At 56.0% G+C, this 19,828-nt stretch overlaps 1 protein-coding gene across 1 annotated transcript in view; it reads left to right on the top strand.

Annotated features, from left to right (window-relative positions):
• SORCS2 (sortilin related VPS10 domain containing receptor 2) overlaps positions 1 to 19,828 on the top strand; it is a gene marked incomplete at its 5' end in the record, with an annotated part of 487,825 nt that overhangs the window by 176,385 nt on the left and 291,612 nt on the right. Inside the window, one exon of the mRNA XM_046655787.1 lies at positions 9,878 to 9,945. Within this exon, the coding sequence (XP_046511743.1) occupies positions 9,878 to 9,945 (68 nt within the window). The remainder of the gene's footprint in view (positions 1 to 9,877; positions 9,946 to 19,828) is intronic.

Below are 19,828 nucleotides of genomic sequence, written 5' to 3' on the forward strand. Positions count from 1 at the left end.
CAGAGAAACCCAGCAGCAACATCACAGCTGATCCGAGTGCCTTTTATTGCCATAAATAGACCTGAAAAATGCCAGCTCTTCCAGGTAGAAGCACAAGGGCATCGCTGTGAATAGAAAGGGTAAAAAAAAAAAAAGAATCTTGTAATTTCATTAATAATGTTACAGTGACTGTTTAAAAAGAGTGATGGGTGAAATTAAAATTCAATCAGGTTATGAGGAATGGAGAGTAAATAATATTTCCAGAGGACAGCTGGGGTGGAAAAGTCTACCAAGACCCACACATTAAAATATACATTATCCCTTAAACAGATTTGATGTAAAAATGCCATTTTCCACAGATCAGTAATGTTCCCACATTTATTTTCTGCTGACTGGTTTTGATTCATAGGGGTCCTTTCAAAGCTTCGTTCTCAACCCTCTTTTTTTAAACACTGGGTTTCATGCGTGTGGACAGCGCCTGATGGATGGAGGGCGGGCTCGCCCCTGCTCTCTGCTCCCGCACCAGCTGAGGCAGGACCCCCAAAGTTCCTGGGCGGAACTTGGGGAGCGAGTGAGTAGGCCACACTCCTGATTGCACCTTCCTGCTGGGGCCAGCTCATTGTGTGAACGAGTGCCGGGGGCAGAGGGTGTCCAGCTGTGGAGTCGAGCCGTCCCCGTGGAGACCAAGCCCTGCCAGGTCACAGCTGTGTCACCGCCAACAGGCTGAGCTTCAGTGTCCTCATTAGACGATGGGCACGTGCCTGTCTCAGTGTCCTGGGGCTGCCATAACGAAGCACCACAAACGGTGGTTCAAACAACAGACATTTACCCTCTCACAGTCCCGGAGGCCGGGAGTCTGAGATCAGGGCATCAGCACGGCTGGTGCCTCCTGAGGCTCCAAGGGACAATCTGTTCCAGGCCTCTCCCCCAGCTTCTGGGGGTTCACGTGCCACCCTTGGTGTTCTTGGCTTGTAGAAACATACCCCGACCTCGGCCTCCGTCTGCACATGGCGTTCTCCCTGTGTGCCGGCTCTCCTTCTTTTCTTTATAGGCACTCCTGTCATTGCGTTTGGGGCCCACTCACACACTGCGGGATGATCTCATCTCAAGATCCTTCATTACGTCTGCAGAGGCCCTTTTCCCAAATAAGGTCACGTTCACAGTTTCCAGGACATACTTTAGGGGGCTGCATTCAACCCACTGCAGCCAGGGTCTCGGGGGACCCAGGGGGGCACCAACCTTGCCTGGAAATGGGCAGAGGGTTTGGGAAGTCTTCCCAGACAGACGTGCCTGCGATGGGTCCCTGGGAGGAGAGGGGATGAGCCCAGGGAGGGGAGGAGGACAGGGGAGGCCAAGGATGTTACCGGAACGACACGCTGCGGGCGGAGTAGAGGTAGAGCGGGATAAAGGCAAAGAGCTACAGGTGTGAGGGGGCGGGCCCGGTCAAGGTGAGCAGCTGTCCATCATGCCTGATTGGAGCGTCCTGTACGCATTCATTCGTCCATTCCTGCGTTCCCCTAACCCTGCCCAATGCTGCCGAGAACGCCAGCAGGGAGACCGGCCTGGGTCCCAGTGCACCGAGGAGTCAGGGCGCCCCTGGCCCGAGTGGGAGGCTCTGCACTCCTGCCCAGCCGGCTCCTCCGAGCCCGAGTAAGTGCCGTGGTTTAAGGCCTTGCACGTAAATCCTTCTTGATGTAGCTGTTGTCTGGACGAGGGCTCTCAGAGGAGCGGTGATACACGGCCTCGCCGCGACCTGAAATCAGAGCTGTAAGACATCCTGTGCCTGGTCAGGTGGAGGGCCTAAGGGGCCCTCTCCGCATCTCAGTGAGCTCACCGTGAGCTCGGCCAGCAGCCGGCGGGACGGGAGCTGCGCCGCCCTGGCAGCCCCTCGCGTGCCCGAGCCACAGGCTGTCTCCTGGGGCTGCACTCACGAAGGCCGAGGAAAGCCCGGCAGCGCGGAGTGTCCGGTGCTGAACATGTGACTCTGTCGGCCGCTGGCCAGCGCTGGGGTCCACCAGCCCCGGGCGTCCGTTGCGAGGGAGGCAGCTCTGAGCCTGTAGATTGGACATCTCCGGGGCGGAAGCTCGGACGGGAGTTCGTTGCAGAGGGAAGCATGCAGCCCCATGCATCGTGCAGACCTGGGATGCAGGGGGCACCAGCCTCCTTTTTCTAGCCCGTCCTCTGGAGGCCACTCCACTGAGGCCCAGGCCGGCGTTTGGAGCCAGACTGCTGAGCTTGAGGCCCAGCCCTACCTCTTCTGAGCTGTGTGACCTGGGGCAAGTAACTTCCCTCTCTGTGCCTCGATGTCCTCATCTGCAAAATGGGGACAAAACAAGTCCCAGGGACTAGGCTGTGGGGAGGATTAAGTGAGATAATGTCCGTCAAGTGCTTCGCTGGGGCCCTGGACAGAGTCGATCAGTATGAGTTTAATGAGACGGTGATGATAAACCGGAGATTTTCATGGCTTAGGCACACAGGTGACACATTTCATACCTGCCCACATCCTGTGGATTCTGTGGGCCAGAATTCAGTGTCAAAGCCACTCCTACCTGCGAGGGGTGGCTGGGCCAGCTGCACGAAGGAAAAGGGTTTTGGTGACACATGTGCCTCTGCAGATTTCTGCATTTCGACTGCTGAATGACAAGAGTTTCCCCAGTGCGGACACCACTGGGCCAGGACAGTACTTAGGCCCCCGCAGGACCCTACTTTGGGGACACTGCACTTTACTGGCCTCTCCCAGGGAGAAAGGGCCATGGCCACTAGTGGGTGGGGTCATGGGTTCAAGGCCATGGTTTATGTGAGTTGATCTCTTTCTCACTTCCTTTGTTCTGTTTTATTTCTTAAGGTTCTGGCCCATTTCTGGTCCCCATGGGCCCAGGACTCCTGGGCAGGACCTTCCCACCATGCGGAGGGCACCCGTCGTTGCTGCTCTGATGGGCGTTGCTGGTGGGCCTTGGTCTCCGTCCACACAGCTGGCTGGAGATCCGGCTGGAGCGTGGCTGCGTCCCGGGGCCCCTCTGGGTGGGAGAGAGGCAGGCGGAGGCTCGCATGGTCTCCAACCATTTTTCCTTTTGCACCTGGTTGATGTGTCTCTCAAGTCTTTCTCTTATTATAACTTTTTATTTTAAAATAATCACAAGAAGTTACAGAAATAGCACCGAGCTCCACATGTCCCTCCCCCACCTTCCTCCCGTACTTGACACGGTAGCAGCATGTTGTCAGAACCAGGCAGCTGACAGCAGCCCGCTTTGGCAGAGGCCGCCGCGTCGGGGTTAAAGCTGGCTCGCAGATCCGAGCGCCATCGCTCCCCGTTGGCCAGCATCCTTTATGTGCCTTCAATGTCGTTCCTCCCGGAAGGAGTTGTGGGTGCCCTCCCACCCCAGACCCTTATCAGAAACCCTCCTTCCTCTCCCCCAGCCACCTCAACACCATCTTGGAGTTGCTTCGTTTTCTGGCAAAAGCTTCTGAAACAAGGGGCCGTTGGTGGCCTCATGCCTTCTGCCTTCACAGAAAGCAGCGGGAGTCCTCCCTTCCCGTGTCCTCCCACCCTCCCTGCTCCTGGAGCTGCAGCCTCTCCCTCCTCTCTTGTCTATGTGCGGTGGGAGGTGGGAGGAGGGTGCACAGTCGCCACCAGCGAGATGGAGCCACGGCCGACTCGGGACTCGCTGGGTGGCCCCCACTTCTGTTCCTGCCGCTGGACTCCTGCCGGGCCCCCAGCTGCCAAAACAGAATGTCCAGATGAGGTCACGGCTTTGTGGGGAGAAAGGGATCCTATCTGAGGCCTGGGTGACTCAGAGCGTGGCGTGGCGTCACCGAGGGCGGCTTGCCTGTTTCTCTCCGGCCAACAGCCGCAGCTCGCCTCTCACTCCACTTATGGAGGAGGGAAGGGACCGTCATTTGTCAAGCCCTCCTTGGTGTCAGGCAGGGTGCCAGGCTCTCTGCACATGTTATACTTCATCACCCCAGCCACTCGGGGACGTGTGACCATTATCCTCCAGGGCTGCAGACGAGCAGGTGATGCTGGAGTGAGGAGGGACACAACAGAGCAATGAGGGGTCGCATGCAGGCCAGGCCGCCTCCAAGGCTGTGCACCTTCCCCTGCAATGAGCCTCCCCCTGGTGCTGGGCATCAGGGGAGAGCAGGGGGTGAGGGGACGGGGCCCAGCCCCAAAGGCATAATGCTGGAGCTCATCCTGCTGCGGGAAAAGCAGGCGAGATCAAGAGCCAGCATCTGGGCTGGAGACATCCTGGAAGGCTTCCTGAAGGAGGTGCATCCATGCTGACCCTGTAAGAAGGTCCATACCTGGGTGGGTAGAGAGGTGCAGGGGTCTGTGCCAGGGGAGAAAGGAGGACGGGCACAGAGGTGGGCAGGCATGCGCATGGTGGTGAGTAGGTGGGGTTGACCATTTATGCATTTAATCATTTAACAGACTTCTCACAGAGTATGTCAGCATACACGATAGCATCTCAGCTGGACCGCTGCACACAGTGGTGCTCGCCTGTGTCACTGGCAAGTACGGCCCACCCGTGAGATGCAGAGCAGTGGTTCATAGAGACAGGACAGGCCAAGGCCAACCCTGCCCCAACCTGAAAACCAGCCCTCGCTGTACCCAGTTCTTGCCTAGCCCTTAACCCCAACCCTAACCCTAACTCCAACAATAGCTGGCCCTGTGCTTAACCCTAACCCTACTCCACTCCTAACCCTAACCCTGACCCTAACCCTGAGTGGCGCGCTCACTGTGGGCACACTGAACTCATTTCATCTTTACTCCAGCTCTGGAAGCCCACATCATCAACCCATGTCACAGATGGGGACACTGAGGCCCCGAGAGGCTGAGCCCGGGAGCACACAGCTGGTACACTGCAGAGCCACGATGCAGACAGACGGGCTTCAGGAGCGTGGCCGTACCCTGTGGAGTCCTCCCGGCTCTGCAGGGCTCGGGGACACTGCGTCAGGAGGAGGGTCTGGCGGGGCCAGGCTCTCTGCTCTGCGGGAGGTTCCGTGGCAGGGAAGCGTCCTATGCTGACGGCAGCTGTCGCCAGTACTTTCTCGGCTACTTGGGGGTGAGAACTTCCAGGCAGGCTCCCCAAGCGTGTGGGGACCCCACCAGTTTGGAGAATCAGGAGCGTTCGTGGAGTGGGGGAGAGGGTGGGTGAGGCTCCGGGGCGAGGCGAGGGCGGCCAGCAGCCCTGGTGTCTTCCAGGCGGCGGAGGGATTGACTGAGGCCTGCTCCATGAGGCCCAGCACCTGCCGTGGCTTCTGAGCCTGAGAGGATGCCCCCTTCCCCTCGGCCGGGGGTCTTCAGCGGAGAAACAGGATTCCTCTCCCTGGTAAATAAATGCAGGATCAATTTCTCTTAAACAGAGTCGATTTCTTTCGAGAGGCTGCAGCTCGGGCGAGGGTGCCCAGTGCTGAGCCCGGCTGCCTCCTGGGACCCCTCCTCTTGCTCAGGCTGTTGTTCTAGAAAGAGCCAAGGGGTCAACGGGCTTGTGACTTTGTTGGCTGTCGTGCATTCACCCCACAGTGGGTGCATCGTTGACACCCGCACCAGCAGCGTGTCCAGGGATCCCAGAAAGAGGCTCCTTGCGAGTGAGTTCCATTCCTGCCCACCCTGCCTGCAGCCCTTCTCCGTCCTGGTCCAGGCTTTATCCCCGATCGCATCCTTCTGAGCACGGGCAGAGTGACACCAGGCCCACTTGTTGGGTGGGAGGTCTGCATCCCTAAGGTGTGGCCCCCTGAGAACAGCCCCTCCTGCCGAGTCCTGCATCCCCCCCAGGACAGATGAGGCCTCCAGGGCTCAGAGAGGCCAAGGGACATGGTGACGTGAGGCACGTCTAAGATGCAAGGCAGGGGGGCTGCCTACGGGCTTCACCAGAGGGAAGCCCGCAAGTGGCCATCTCTGGATGCACTCCGGCCAGGCCAAGGCCGCCATCCCCAGCATCCTCCAGGAGGGACGTCCAGCACCAACTCCCGGGGGAGGGAGGTTGTCCCAATGTCCCTCGCCTTCTCTCACCCCAAGCCCGCACGGAGAAACCACGTCCATCCTAGGGCGAGGTCATGGGCCCCGTTACATTTAACTAGGCGTGTCCAGTTCCCTGTGGCCTAGGGGAGCGTCCCTGAGAACCGGCAGTGCTGGGCCTCTCACGCTCTCTCGAAGGAGACACTGCCGGCTTCACGATTCACTGTGAATCTTTGGGGGATTTGTATTTTCAGTCAACAAAATCGAACCCATCCCCTCCAGGGTTCCTGATAATCAGGCCCTCCCCCGGGACAGCACTTCACACTTTCTAAGTCCTTTGACACCCACTCTCCAACTGCCGTCACCTTTCAGTGAGGTTACAGTGGATGGAGCTGGGGCTTTTGTGGCCACTTTTTTAGGTGAGTAAACTGAGACTCAAGGGAACAGAGAATTTGCTCGAGCAGCGGGGCATGACCAGCCGTGGGGCAGGAGACACAAGCCGAGCCCTTCTGCAACCTGAGGGATGCCCTGCTGGGGCCCGGCAGGAGCCCCCCGGCCTCCCCGAGCATCTCAGTTTCTCTGGAGCAGGATGTGAGATGCCGTGGTTAGATTGGGAGGCACAGCCAGGAGGTGCCTTCTCACCGCTCGGTGGAAAAAGCATCCTTCTGTGTGGGTGTGCTCCACAGTCTCCCCTCGTCTCGTCTGTGAAGGTCCCTGACTGTGGGTGCCTCCCACCTGTCTGTATATGAATGTGTGTTTGCAGACAGCAAAACACGTGCCGACGCCTTGGCAGAGCTCCTCTGAGCATCTTGGAAGCCTATGTGCAGAGGGAGTGTCATCATCGACAGTGGGTGCCCTTGGGTGCTGGGGCCCTGGCTGCGTCCTCTCTGTGGATCCTCATTCCTGGCATGTTGAGAGATTAGACTGTTTGTTGAATGAATACTCAAAGTCACCATGAAGCTTCTTATTCTCTCCCTCTTTTTTTACCTCCCTTTTCTCTGTCTAACACTTGATTCCTGGTTTGTTTTACTCATTCCCACATCCAAGGCTCACCATGTACAAGCTGTATGACCTTGGGGCCATTGTGTTATCTCCCTGATCCTCAGTCTGTTCATCTGTGTAATGGGGACAGTTGGTGTCTGTAAAGTGTGGAGTGGGTGGTGTGTAAGCATTTGCTGTTATCACTGTATCACTGAAGGTTTTGGTGAAAGGCCCCTGGCCTCCCTCCCAGCTGCAGCATCTCTCCTGTGGGGTCAGTGCATCGTGGTGCAGAGAGAGCGTTGGTTCCTGGAGGTGTCTTGTGGGGCACAGTATTGAAGTTCTCTCGGCTTTAGCATCTCTATCTGTCAGGTGGGGTAACAATAGGAGCTGCCTCTTAGGGTTCCTGGACATATAAAGAACGCTGGTGTCATAAACCACGCGACCCAGAGCCCGGCACGGCAGTCTCCAGGCTGACGTCGGTGAGTGTTGGCCGTGAGTGTGTGGGTCACTTCTCGGTTGCAGCCAAGTCCTTCATCCTTGTCCTCAGAGAGGGAGCTGGCTATCATCCCCTCGTTGTGGATCAGGAAGCTGAGGGGCATCGAGCTTGGAGGGTCTGACCCCAAAGCAGAGGGGTCCTTCCCGCTGCCAACTGCAGAGTCAGGGGTGCCGGCTGGGGCTCCCCCAGGGTGACCCCGCCCAGGTGGCTCCTTGTCCCAGCTGTGGGCAAGCTGGACCCCGGGACCCTGGCCTTGGAGCCCAGACTCTCATTCAGCTTAGTGGGCAGGGTGGCACCCGGAGACCGATTCTGTCCCCTGCACGAAGAACGGACGATGCGTCCTCTTGATGGAAGAGGGTGTCTTGTGAATGGCTGGCAGAGCAGGGCGGGGCCTGCCCAGGGCACTTACCTCTGCCTGGCTTCGTGGCCTTAATCGTTGTTCTTTGGGGCGAGGCCACCTGCATTCCTTTCAACACGTGGTGGCGTGCTCACTGTACAGCACTGGGACCTAAAACAGGACACGATTTCCTCCCCAAAGGGCTTGCTGTCTAGTGGTGGAAACAGACTCTGCCAGCTGCACTGGGGTGCAGGAAGCGCAGGGTCTGAGGGAGTATGGTGGGGGCACCGAACCCAGGGGAGGGCTCTGGGAGACCTCCTGGAGGTGGTGTCAGCTGGACTGAGATCTGAAGGTTGAGTAGGAATTAGCCAAGGACTTAGGGGTGAGGGGCAGGGAAGAGGGTCCCAAGATGAGGAACAGCTTGTGCGAAGGCCCAGAGTGGCCAGAGCTTACACCAGCGGGGGGTGGGCATGAGTGAGACCCTCGCCTGGAAGGGAGTAGGCCTGCCCAGTCATTGTCCACAGCGGCAGAACTAGGACACGCAGGCAGAAGTTACTGGAGGACAGAGCTCAGCCCCCGGAAGGACCCGAGCACCGCTTTAGCAGATGAGCTCCCTGTCTCTCGAGGTGTGCGAGCAGAGCCCAGATGGCAGGTGCTTGAGGAGGATATTGGGCTGAGGATTCCATCCTGGACGGGGCCAGATTAAACAGACGTTGAGGTTTCTTCCGGCTGTCACACTCTGGCTCCTCGAAATCCCCTCTGGGAGCAGCGAGACTATAAAATATAAATCAATAGGTTAAAAATACGCTTGTCTCCTGTGCGTTCGGGCCCTGTCATTCTGCCTGCCTGCCTTCCTCCATCATCAGAGGATTCCGGCTTGACTCGGGCGGCCTGAGAGCCTGGCAGAAGAAAATCACTTTGTTCCCGAGCGAGGCGAGGCCATCACGCCTCCACTGATGAGGTCTCGAGTTTTTATAATCGTCGCTGCCTCTAAAATGCACCCCATCTCGTCTCGGTTGACATCCCGCCCCATATCTTCCCTGCTTTAATTGCCAGGGTGAGAAAGATCGGCCAAACTGTGTCTGCAGCAGCCGCGCCCTCGAGGACCTGGAGGAGAGGTTCTGCTGGCGTGAAGGAACCAAATTTAGGGATGGCCAGTGTGGTGACCCCAAATTAACCAGGCTAATGGCTCTGCAGGGGGCGTTCCCATTTTACCTCCCAGGGTTCCCATGGCAACGGGAGCATTAGGAGCCGCTAACAGGGCCTGGCAGTGAGTGAAATGGAGTTTGATGTACACGGAAGCGCCGTGGCTGGTGGAGTCGTTGCGGGTGAGGCTCTTTTTCCCTCCGGGCCAGCGAGTCTCTGTTTCCTTTTGTTGTTGTTCATACGTTTGTTTTGAAGAACTTTTGGGGGCTCTTAAACACGTTTATTTTCATTTTTGTAGACAGTTGCTTTTTCTGCCAGACATGCAAGGAAACGGCTCTGCAAAGTGGGGCCCGCCGCGTTCAGGGAATAGTTTAACAACAAAAAAAAAACACGTGCGCCGTCGTTGACTTATGAACCACCTCCAGCTGGCCCGGCTGTTCTCGAGCATCTTTCCAACCCACTGTCATTGGCTCTGCCATCAGCCGCCCCTCTGAGGAAAGCAATGGCAGCACGTACTTGTGGGGTCTGCTCTTGTCTTGGGGGCGGCCTGAGCAGAGGCTTCTCATTGGGCTGTTCTCAAAGGCGCCATTGGAGACAAAGCAAAGCGCCATCTTTGGAAGCCTTGCTGATGGAGTCTGTACTCACCCCGGGACCACCGCCTCACTGTGCCTTTGACCACAGTTTGAGATTGTCCAGGGCTGAGTCTGAATTGTCCCCGCTGCATGGCAGCTCCTGGGTGGACCTCACAGGATTGGAATGTTCCCAAAGTCAGTCTGAAGAGTAGAAGCGAGTTTTCAGAACAGAACAAGCCCCATCTCTGGATTCCGGTGCGAGGTGGCCGGAGCCTCCCGGGGTGCCAACCGGGAGAGGCCCTGGGCCCTGATACTCGGGAGACCCTGAATACCGGGGTCCTTATATTCCTCTTCGAGCACCTTGAAACCCACTGACTTCTGCCTCTTTCTTCCTATTGCCATCACAGGTGATCTTGATCCTGACGAAGTATTACCACGCAGACATGGGGAAGGTTCTGGAAAGTTCTCTGTGGCGGTAAGTCAGCCCGAGGGTGGGCTTTTCTCCTCACACACCTGCGCGTCTCCCAGGTCTGAGGCTGAGATCCAGATGCTGGCTGGAGCAGCCCCTGCAAGTTGGTGAACTTTTCTTGGCTGAAAAATGCACGCGGGAGAAGCTGAAAGCACATTAAGAGTTTCCTCGGTGGGTGCGGGCGGTGCCAGAGGGCTGACAGCGATGGGAAAGCATCTTGGCTTTCTTTTCCTTTTTTTTTTCTTTTCTTTCTGTTTTCCCCCCTCCTGCTTCTCTTCCCCGGAGGGAGGAAGAGGGTTTGCATGTGAATTCAGGTCAGTGCACAATTTCCCTTGGCCTGTGCTCTGCGCTTCAGACGCAGCTCCGGTGCACCCAGTGCTCCGACCGCTCTCATTGTTCAGCCTTTCTCTTTCTTCCTGGCCCAGCCGAAGAGCTTGGAAATAACCAGCCGCAGACGACGGGAATCTCTCTTTATACGGGAAATGTGAACTCAGCCCAAGGACGCTAGGCAGCCGCTTTGATGTTTTAAGTGAGGTGGGCGAGAAGGAGGGCTTGAGAAATCCTCTTGGTTATTGTCGTTCAGTATTTCCATCTGCTCACCCCGGAAGGGGAAGAGGGAAAGGTCCCAGCGTCTTGGGCTGGGGGTCCAAGATTTGCTCAGGCAAGGATTGTTTCCTCCAAGCCCCACTTGCCGCTCCACGTTTTCTGGGCGTTGAACCATTTTGATTTCCAAGTTATGTTTCTCGAGTAATAATTAATTCATTTTTCTATTTGAAATCCATAAGAAACTCCGAGACCTGCTGATCAGGACTCCCAATCTGTGGGCAACCACCTTGAGTTGATTTATTTTTGGCTTTGCTTTTGGTGACAGGGCTTGAGGTTCCCTCTCTTGGTTCTTGTTGAGGGATTTCTGCCATGCTTGGGAGGCTGTGGACATGGCGTCTTCAGCTGGGTCCTTTCTTTGCTGTGTAAGGAAGAGTGTTGCCTTGCAGTCAGCCAGCTTGGTCACCATGGTGCTAATGACACCAGGGTTGGGGACGGAGCCCCTCATGCCGCCCTGGGTTTTTCTTACCCCTCCGACAAAAGCACCTGTCCCAGCCAGCCCCTCTTAGCTGTGGATTTGCCTCCCAGTTCCTTCCAGCCTGATTTCTAGTTCCTTCCAGTCTCAGGAGAAGGGGTCAGCCACAGGCCATATCCCTACAAAGGGAACTGAGGCTCTCGGCCAGGATGCCCCCATGACTGTGTCTTGGTAGACGGTAAGCTCGTGCCTTGAAGCAGGTCTTCCACCAAGGAGGCTAGGAGGGTTGCTCTCAAAAATGCCACTCCAGGCTTGGAGAAGGCCATTCGTAGTTCGGGGCGAAAGTGGAAAATGGCGTGAGTGTTGCAGTCCAGGGAAATGTCCTCGGCTGCTCTCTGAGGATTTACGTTCTGGGTCTCACGGTGAGGAAGGGCCAGCCCATGGGGGACACCCCCTCTTGCTGGGTGGCTGGTCCAAGGATGGGTCCCCTTGGCTACAAAGTGGACGGAGGCACCTGTGTTCTCTTCCTCTAAGCAGACATCCTCAGCCACCTCGCTTGCCCCAACCCCTGCGTGTCAGGCGAGCCCCAAAGGGCCAGCCATCCTGGGTAGCACTTGCTGACCCGTCCAGAATGCCAGCCTTCCTCCATTCCCCACAGTGTCTCCACGTAGCTGGAGAGGAGGACATGAGGATCTTTGTATACGATGGACCTGGTCTAGTCTTGCTTACAGGGACACAGTGGAGGGTGTAGTTAAAATTTGCTGGGGGTCCTCGTCGGGGTGGGGATGGGATTGGGGTGGGACTGACCTGGGCCAGCCCCATGGCCAGGGATGAGTACTCCTTGTGGGCGGGCTCCAGACTCAGAATTCCTCAGAAGCAGAGGGGGAAGCCCAGAGGCCAAACCGCCTACTTCAGAGCTGCTGTGAGGGGGGCTCCTCCTCCCCAGAGCCTCAGGCTCCTTCTCTGAAAGGTGGGGACAACGTCCCCTGGAGAGGGAGGTTGTGAGGACCCTATGATTTGACATGTGAACAGTGCACGGTCTAAAGTTTTGTTTTTCTTGAAAGCAAATCCACAGATTTTAATTTTCCACTCTCCTTTCTCATCACTGTCTCTGTGTCCAGACGTTTTCTCTCTGTTATCAAAAATGCATGCAGATCTTTAGTCATTTCCAGAAAGCTCACGCCACCCCACGCGGGGCACGATTACTGCCTTTGTTCATCGCCTCTTCATGATGTGGACGTATTTCTGTCCTTGGATGGCGTCTCGCCGTGCATCCTGCCTCTCGCACACCCCGCGCTCCCAGGTCTCCGTGTTGCGCCGGGGTCTGCATCGTCATTTTTTTATGGCTGTGTGCTAGCCCCCAAGTTGATTCATTCTCATACTTAGCCATGATGCCGCTGTAAAAAATTTAGGCATGTAGTTTTCCTCTCCATTTTGTTCCCTGGGCTGAGTCTTGGGGGGGGGGTCGCGTTCCTGAGCCCAGGAGCGTGAGTGGATTTATGGCCGCGGGGCTGCTGTGCCAGGTTCTCTCTCGGGAGGAGTATAAGCCCCACCTGGGCCCACGCCCTGCGGCCTGGCCGGCCGGCTTTCCATCTTACAGCTTTCCCACAGCTTCCTAATCTCAGGGCCCAGATGGACGGGGGTGTCCTTGTCATCTGCATCCTGTTGGTTCCTAGTGAGAGGGAGCAGTTTCCGTGTTTAATTACTCATCACGTTTTCTCTTGCGAGCATTTTGTCCTCTCTGTTTGGGGAGTGGTGTGACTGTTTAGAAGCCATTGGTCTTTTGTCAGGATGCCACCCACCTCCACCTGCCGCGTAAGGCGCACGTGGGCGGGAGGGTGGCAGTGCCCGCCTGGAGAACACGGGTTAAATGGGGTTATTAAACACGCACATTGAACGTGCACTGAACCTCCCAAGAATTCTCCTGTGTAATCGCAATAAATACATTTTTAATGACAAGTATAGTATTTACATTCTGGAAATAGCTCTCTGAAATCTAAGCAGAATGCATTTTTAATTGTGCTGCATTTCATGAGCCACACGTTCTTGGCATCTCCCTCCCAGCTTTGAGGATGCGACCCTCTGACCGTTTCTTCTGGGTCAGGGGTGTTCTCCGCTCGGCCTCTGGGACCCTTGGAATTAGTGAGAGAGGCGGTGGGGAGGGGATGAGCCCCTTCCCGCTGGGAAAATCCCTCATTGGCATCAGGGGTTGGAAGTGCATGGAGCATGTCCTGCACCCACCGCCCCTCCCGGAGCCTCCCGGGACCAGTAGGAACCGGAAGAGCAACTCACTCAGACCGCCCACCCTGCCCTTGCCTGCACGTCCAGTCTGTGCCAGTGTCCTGGGGCTGCTCGAACAAATGACCACAGGCTACGGGCTTGTAACAACAGGAGTTGATTCTCTCATGGTCCTGGAGGCTGGGAGTCTGAAATCAAGGTGTGAGCCAGGCTGCACTCCCTCTGAGGGTTCCAGGGCAGCATCCTCCTGCGTCTTCCAGCTTCTGGTGGTGGGGGGACATTCCCTGTGGCTGCATCACTTCAGTGACTGTCTCCACCTTCCCATGGCCTTCTCCTGTGTGTCTGTCCTCTGTTTGCTCCTTATAAGGATGCGTATCACTGGACTCAGGGCCCAGCTGGGCAATCCAGGATGGTCTCTAACTTAATTACATCCACCAAGACCCCTTTCCACATAGGGTCACGCTCACCGTCTCTGGGGGTCAGAACATAGGCAGATCTTTTTGTCATCGCCATTCAGCTCACTGCCCAGTCCCTTAGCAAACTCTGCTGATGATACCACCCGGATCCGATTTCCTAACGGCTCTCGAGTCTGTTCCTGTCTCCCCATCCCCCCAGCCAGGCTCCCTGTCTGCCTCCCCATCCTTGGTCCTCAGTGGGGCCCCAGCAGCCTTTCCCAGCTCACCCCCCGCAGCCCCGTGCTCCTCTCCCAAGCCTCACTCCTTACAAGGCTCTGGGGACTGGAGACGCCCACGCCTGCATTTCGTCCCACTCTCTCTTCCTCGCTAGCTCCTCGTGGCTGACACCCGTGATCTCGAGCCTCCTGTCCAAGCCCAGGTGGGGGGAGTTCAGTGGGCAGAGCCAGGAGCTGCTGTGACAAGTCAGAAGAACGCGGGCGCTCGTGGCGTCTCTGAACAGTTCATGTGCAATTTGTGTCTGCTCCATGGTAGAGCCGTAACGATTTTAAGGCAAAGATAAATAGTGTTTGAAATGCGAAAATTAAGAACAAAATGATCTGTAAATGTCCTCCCTGCTCCCACCTCTGTCTTGCAGGAGGATGTCACTGGGTTCTTCCCTGGTCCAGGACACTCACTGCCAGCTGCTGGGGAAATCCAGACAGATCCAGTGACCCACAGGAGCCCAGGGGTTCTCAGGATGCCAGACTTTCAGTCTGAAATCCGGCACCAACTCTTTTTCCATTATCACCCCAGCCCCTCCGGCCTTTTTAGACCTTGTTTTCCTAAGAGCTGCTCTGCCCATAATTGTATTTCTAAGTTCTGTATGTGGCATGTGCTTCATAGATAAAGCTTAAGATTTTTCACGCCCCTCAAGAACCAATTTTCACCCCCCTCGAGGGTGATCTTGTCCCCGGTTGAAGATCCATATCTTTAAGAAGGACCTCTCCCACCCACAGGTGCCTGTGAATCGCGGGGGTCTGGTGACAATTCAGATGCTGCTCCCCAGGTCTGGGGCAGGTCTGAGACCCCGCATTTTTAACAAGGTCCAGGTGACGCTGCTGTTGCTGGTCTGGGGAGCACGCTTTGAGTGGGACTGAACGACGCCTGACGTCTGTGTCCCACCCCAGAGCCTCGCGTCCACTGGTCTGGGAGACAGCCGGGACACAGCTTCACGAGCTGCAGGGTGCTGCCAGCCAGCCGGGGCTGGGGTCCTGAGATGGGGTCCCATTTGATGTCTCCACAGCTGGATCCCAAATGGCCAGTGAGGCTCAGCTGCCTCATAAATGCTCTAAAAATGGTGAAAGCAAGCCATGGAGGGTTGAGCAGCCTGCACGCGTAGATGGCAGTGTCCTCGGCGGGAGGCAGCGAGAGTCTCTTGGCGAGCTCTTACAAACCGCGGCGGCTGGGGCTGCCTCAGAAGACGTGGGTTCAGTGTGGGATTTCTCCCAAGGCCCGTGGCGAGAGCAGCCGGTGAGGAGGGCTGAGTCAGAGCACTGTCTCAGATTTCCCTGGGGTCCAGTCCCCTGGCTGGCATTTCTGACAGGCTCCCCGGTGCTGCCCAGCTGCTGGTCCAGGGGCCACACTGTGAGAGCCAGGGGTTGGGCTGGTTAGCAGTGAGGCTTCCCAGGGCACTTGGAATAACATCCAAGCCACACCCCCTGCAAAGAGGCTGTACCCTCTGGCTCCTACCCCGCCCCCATCCCAGCTCCTGCCACTCCCCGCCTCCTCTGCAGCCACACCAACCTGCTGGCTGAACCTTGGCCGTGCCCAGCTCTGTCCATGTGGGGCTGGGCCTGTGTGTCTGCCCTCCTGGAGTGCCCGTGGCCTTGACCTCAGGTTCTGGTTCCGTGGGGATGCTCGGTCTCAGCATAGACCTCTTTTCCTCAAAGAGGCCACTCCACCACTCAGTGCAAAGTGACCCCGTGGCGTTCTTGACCGCACCTCTGGTTGAGCGTGGGAGTTCTTGCGTGTGGTTTCCCCTGCACCCAGGACACACTCTGATTGAGGACGGGGATCTGTCAGGTCTGCAGTGATGATCGCTCCTGCCCAGAACCCAGCGCAGATCTGGCACAGGAGGTGGTGTTGGGCCCTGGATGGACGGATGGATAGACAAATGGACATACAGATGGGCAGATAGATGCACAGATGGACACATGACAGATGGATTGATGGATGGATGGATGGATGGAAGTATGGCGGTGTGCTTCTTGGGAAACTCCGCTGAGATCTGACCCTTTCCATCTATGGAGCCATCCTGGGGGATGTGTGGAGGCCAGGAGCATGGAGGTGGCTGTGATGCTGTCAGAGCAGGAGGGTCTGGGAGCGTTCTGAGCCGGAGAGAAAGCTGACCTTAGTCCACTTTTCCATGCCCTGCCTCTCTCTGCCGTGATGCAGTCCCTGGGACTGTCTGCGACCTCACACTGAGCATGACTGTCAGGCAAAACAGATTTGAAGTGGCAGCCTCAGTCCCACAGCCCAGTCGGCGCTGTGCCTGTACCACCTCTGAACCAGGACGGCATGAAAGCCACGCCAGCCCCACCGTTCCATCCGCACATATGACCTCGGGCAGGACCTTCAGCCAGGGCAACCTCGGAGTATTGGGGGTGGGGTGGGTTGCAGGTTTCCCTCAGAGTGTCTGGGGGGATCCCATCCCTTCTGTTGGGGTGGGGGTGGGGTCTCTGCTTTGATCATGACATCTTCAACACATACAGGAAGTACAGAATGTAGTCGATGCCTAGGTACCCGGATGTCCGAGACAAGCTAGGGCTCACCGGATAATCCAAGCACCTCCTCCCTTCCCGCCCTTTTGCGGTCATGTTGGGGTCGTTTGATCAGTTTGGGCCAGTGGATGGTGAGCAGGGATAATGTGAGTTAAGCCACTGGAATTTAGGGCTTCGGCTGTCACCACAGCAGAGCCTAGTCTAGCCCAACATGGCTCTCCAGCTGCCACAGCTTCTGGACAAGCCCAGCTCTCTCCCGACTCCCATCCTCCCCACCCCAGCTGTCACTACCCAGCAGTAAGCACCCCAAGTATGCCTGATATGTTAAGTACACATGTGTGTCTATCTACAATCAGTATTTTCTGGTGTTTAGCGTGTTTTAAACATTGATGCAAATGGCACCAGGCTGCCTTTGGGAACTGGATTCATCCTCCCACTTTGCTTTGCTCGTTTATCCACAGAGCGCATGGAAGCTGCTGGATTCACGCATTCTCCTGCTGCGGGAGCGCCAGGGTCTGTATCCCCCGGATTTGGCTGTTCGCGTCAGGGCTGCAGGAGCATCCGCACCTGTGTCTCTGGCTTCCTCTTTCTCTCCCTATCGCCAGTGTCTCTCGAGTGACTCGTGCTCCAGATCTTTGGCGTCATCAGACTTTCCATGTCTGCAGCCAAGTGGACGTGAGCATGTAGCTCAGTGCTGTTTTCTTTTGCATTTTCATGATTCCTCACAAGACTGAACATACTTTCCTTTGTTTATTGACCGTTCAGCTCTTCTCTTGCTGGAATTTCCCCATTCATATCTTGTGCTCGTCTTTCTCTGTTGGGTTGGTTAGCTATCTCTTAAACCCTGCCTCTCCATCGTGAAGAGCTTGTCCTCTCTAGGACCCTTCATTTGAAGACACATGTCCTCCAGATGGGTCTCGAGCTCCTACCACATGCCATTCATTCTTTCCCAGCACCTTCTAAGAATGGTTCTTCCTAAGAATGTTTTTTATGCCTCAAAGTGTGATTCTTAGAAGAGTATTTCTGTAGGAAGGTGTATCAGTCAGCCATTGTGACAATAATGCCGTGTAACAGCCACCCCCAAACTCGATGGCATACACAACACCCTGGTTCTCACCCCTCTGCTCGGCTGTGGTTTGGTGGCCCTGGGATGGGCTGGGCTGGGCAGCTGCACTTCAGGCTGTAGGGTGGTGGCCTGGGTCTGCTCCATGTGTGTTTGTTCTGGGGCCCAGACCCCACAGGGCAGAGCCCACCAGGACGCGTTCTTCTCATGCACAACAGCAGAGCTCCAGAGCCAAGCCCAACCACACAAGCACGTTTAGGGCTTCTGCTCACTTCGCACCTGCTAGAATTCCGTCCGCCAAAGTAAGGCACACGGTGGAGCCCGACACCAGTGCGGTTGTGGGTAGAGTCGGGGGGGTTGGGGGAGGGGGTGAACGTTTGCTGAATGACAGTTGAATGGATCACAGCTGGTCATAGGTGTTTCCAGAAAATGCATGTTTTGGGGTCATGTAAGTTTGGTAAACATACTGAGGCTGAGAAAACCGATCAGGTTTCTTTGCAGAAGGACTTACTGTGGCCCTAACACACCAGCGCACATCGCTCCTCTCCGGGAGAAGCTTGTGTGCGTTCTCCATCTTGGCTGAGGCCATCATCTTTCATGTTTATTTTATTTAAATTTTACTTCATTTTAAATTTTGATTTAATTTTTGTTTGCTTAATTTAATTTTATTTATAACTTTTCTTTTTTAAAAAGAAGCCCCTAAGCTAACAACGGTTGCCAATCTTTTTTTTTTCTCCTGCTTTTTCTCCCCCAATCCCCCCAGACATAGTTGTATACTATTTAGTTGTAGGTCCTTCTAGTTGTGGCATGTGGGATGCCGCCTCAGCGTGGCCTGATGAATGGTGTCGTCTGCGCCCGGGATCCGTACTGGCGAAACCTTGGGCCGCCAAACCAGAGCGCGAGAACTTAACCACTCGGCCACCAGGCTGGCCCCTATTTATAACTTTTAATATTGAAGTATGTTTATTTTTGTTCCACTGAGCATTTCCTGGGATTGGTTCTCCATGCAACAAACTTTGGGAAACTCTCTTTTGTACACTTTGTATTCCAGCGGAGCTGGCATTTGAGATTTTCAGATCGCTTCTGTTTGCCTATGATGTTGCTGGGTTCTCCACCACTCTATTTAACATCAGATTTGGGTCTATGTTGCTATTGTGTCTCCCTCTCTCTCCACTTTTTAATATGTGGAATTTCAGTGTTGTGTGCTGCAAATGTGGCGTGTGAGGAATTTGAGCCGTCAGACCAAGGCCATGCACAGCCCCTCTGGATGTTCACTAATGCAAAGAAGCATCAGGTCTGTCTCCATGGAGGCGATGACCACACGGGTGGAGATGTCCGAACAGCTCAACCGTCCTGAGGGTGAGACGGACAGAGCCCAACCGTGTGCAGAGCGTTTCATGAGCCAAGGGGCAGCCCCAGTGGGTGCATCACAGCGTGCCCCTCAGTGGCCCGAACGTCAGGACCAACAGAGGACTGTTGTGCTAATAGGGGTCTTATAGCTGGAAAATGCCGAGGGCTCACAGCCGCACTTCCCAGATGGAAATCGAAGAGACGACATGCTTTGCCCTCTGGTGGCCCAGCAAGAGCGGGGACTTGAGAGAGAAAGTCCCCGACTGTCATGAGCTTTTCCCGTAGGCTGTTGCAGGCGCTGGGGTTCCTCTGTGGGCCAGGCTGCTGCGTGGTCCGTGCACCACAGATCTGAGTTTCAGTTCTGGCTTGGTAACTTCCCTGCTCCGTGACCTCCCAGGCGTCGTCCGTGCAACGAGCCTGAGCGCAGACCTCGCAGGTTGTTGTGAAGATGACAACAGATGATGCCTGTAAAACACTCGGCGCTTAGTAGGTGTCAGAGGTCCGCTTCCACTTCCTTCCTCAGCCCATTACCTTAAAGCGTCCGGCTGGCTTCTCCCCAGCCGCCGCCTCCCTCCACGGCCAGCCTCGCTCTGTGTTTGTTTTAACATCGCATGGAGATCTGAGTTTGATTTAAACAAGACTTGGAGCAGACGGGGATCGAGAGAGGCGCTGACTTAAAAGCTTCCGGGGTTTGAGTCTATCCAATAAATAATTCAATTTGAAGCAACAGTTTGATGGGGTCAGGCTCTGAGGCCTTGAGGGGCCTGGGAAACGCTGGGGGGTGAGATCTGGGCTGCTGGGAGGTCACAGGCAGTTTGAGGACATCTCTCAGTGTCCCCAGCCCCCAAGCCTCTTCTCCCTCCATCTTGACTCCAATACCTGCCCTTCCTCAGGTCCTGGCTCCCTCTGTCCCGTGCTCCAAGGACCCCTTCCTGTCGCTGCAGCGACTTTCTTCTCTGCCCACTCACCTTCCTCCCTTTCCCCCTTCCCGTCTTCCCTCAGTCTCTCCCACTCATCCATCCACCCATCCACCTCCTAGCTGTCC

The sequence above is a fragment of the Equus quagga genome, chromosome 3 (assembly GCF_021613505.1).
Source record: "Equus quagga isolate Etosha38 chromosome 3, UCLA_HA_Equagga_1.0, whole genome shotgun sequence".
NCBI lineage: Eukaryota > Metazoa > Chordata > Mammalia > Perissodactyla > Equidae > Equus > Equus quagga.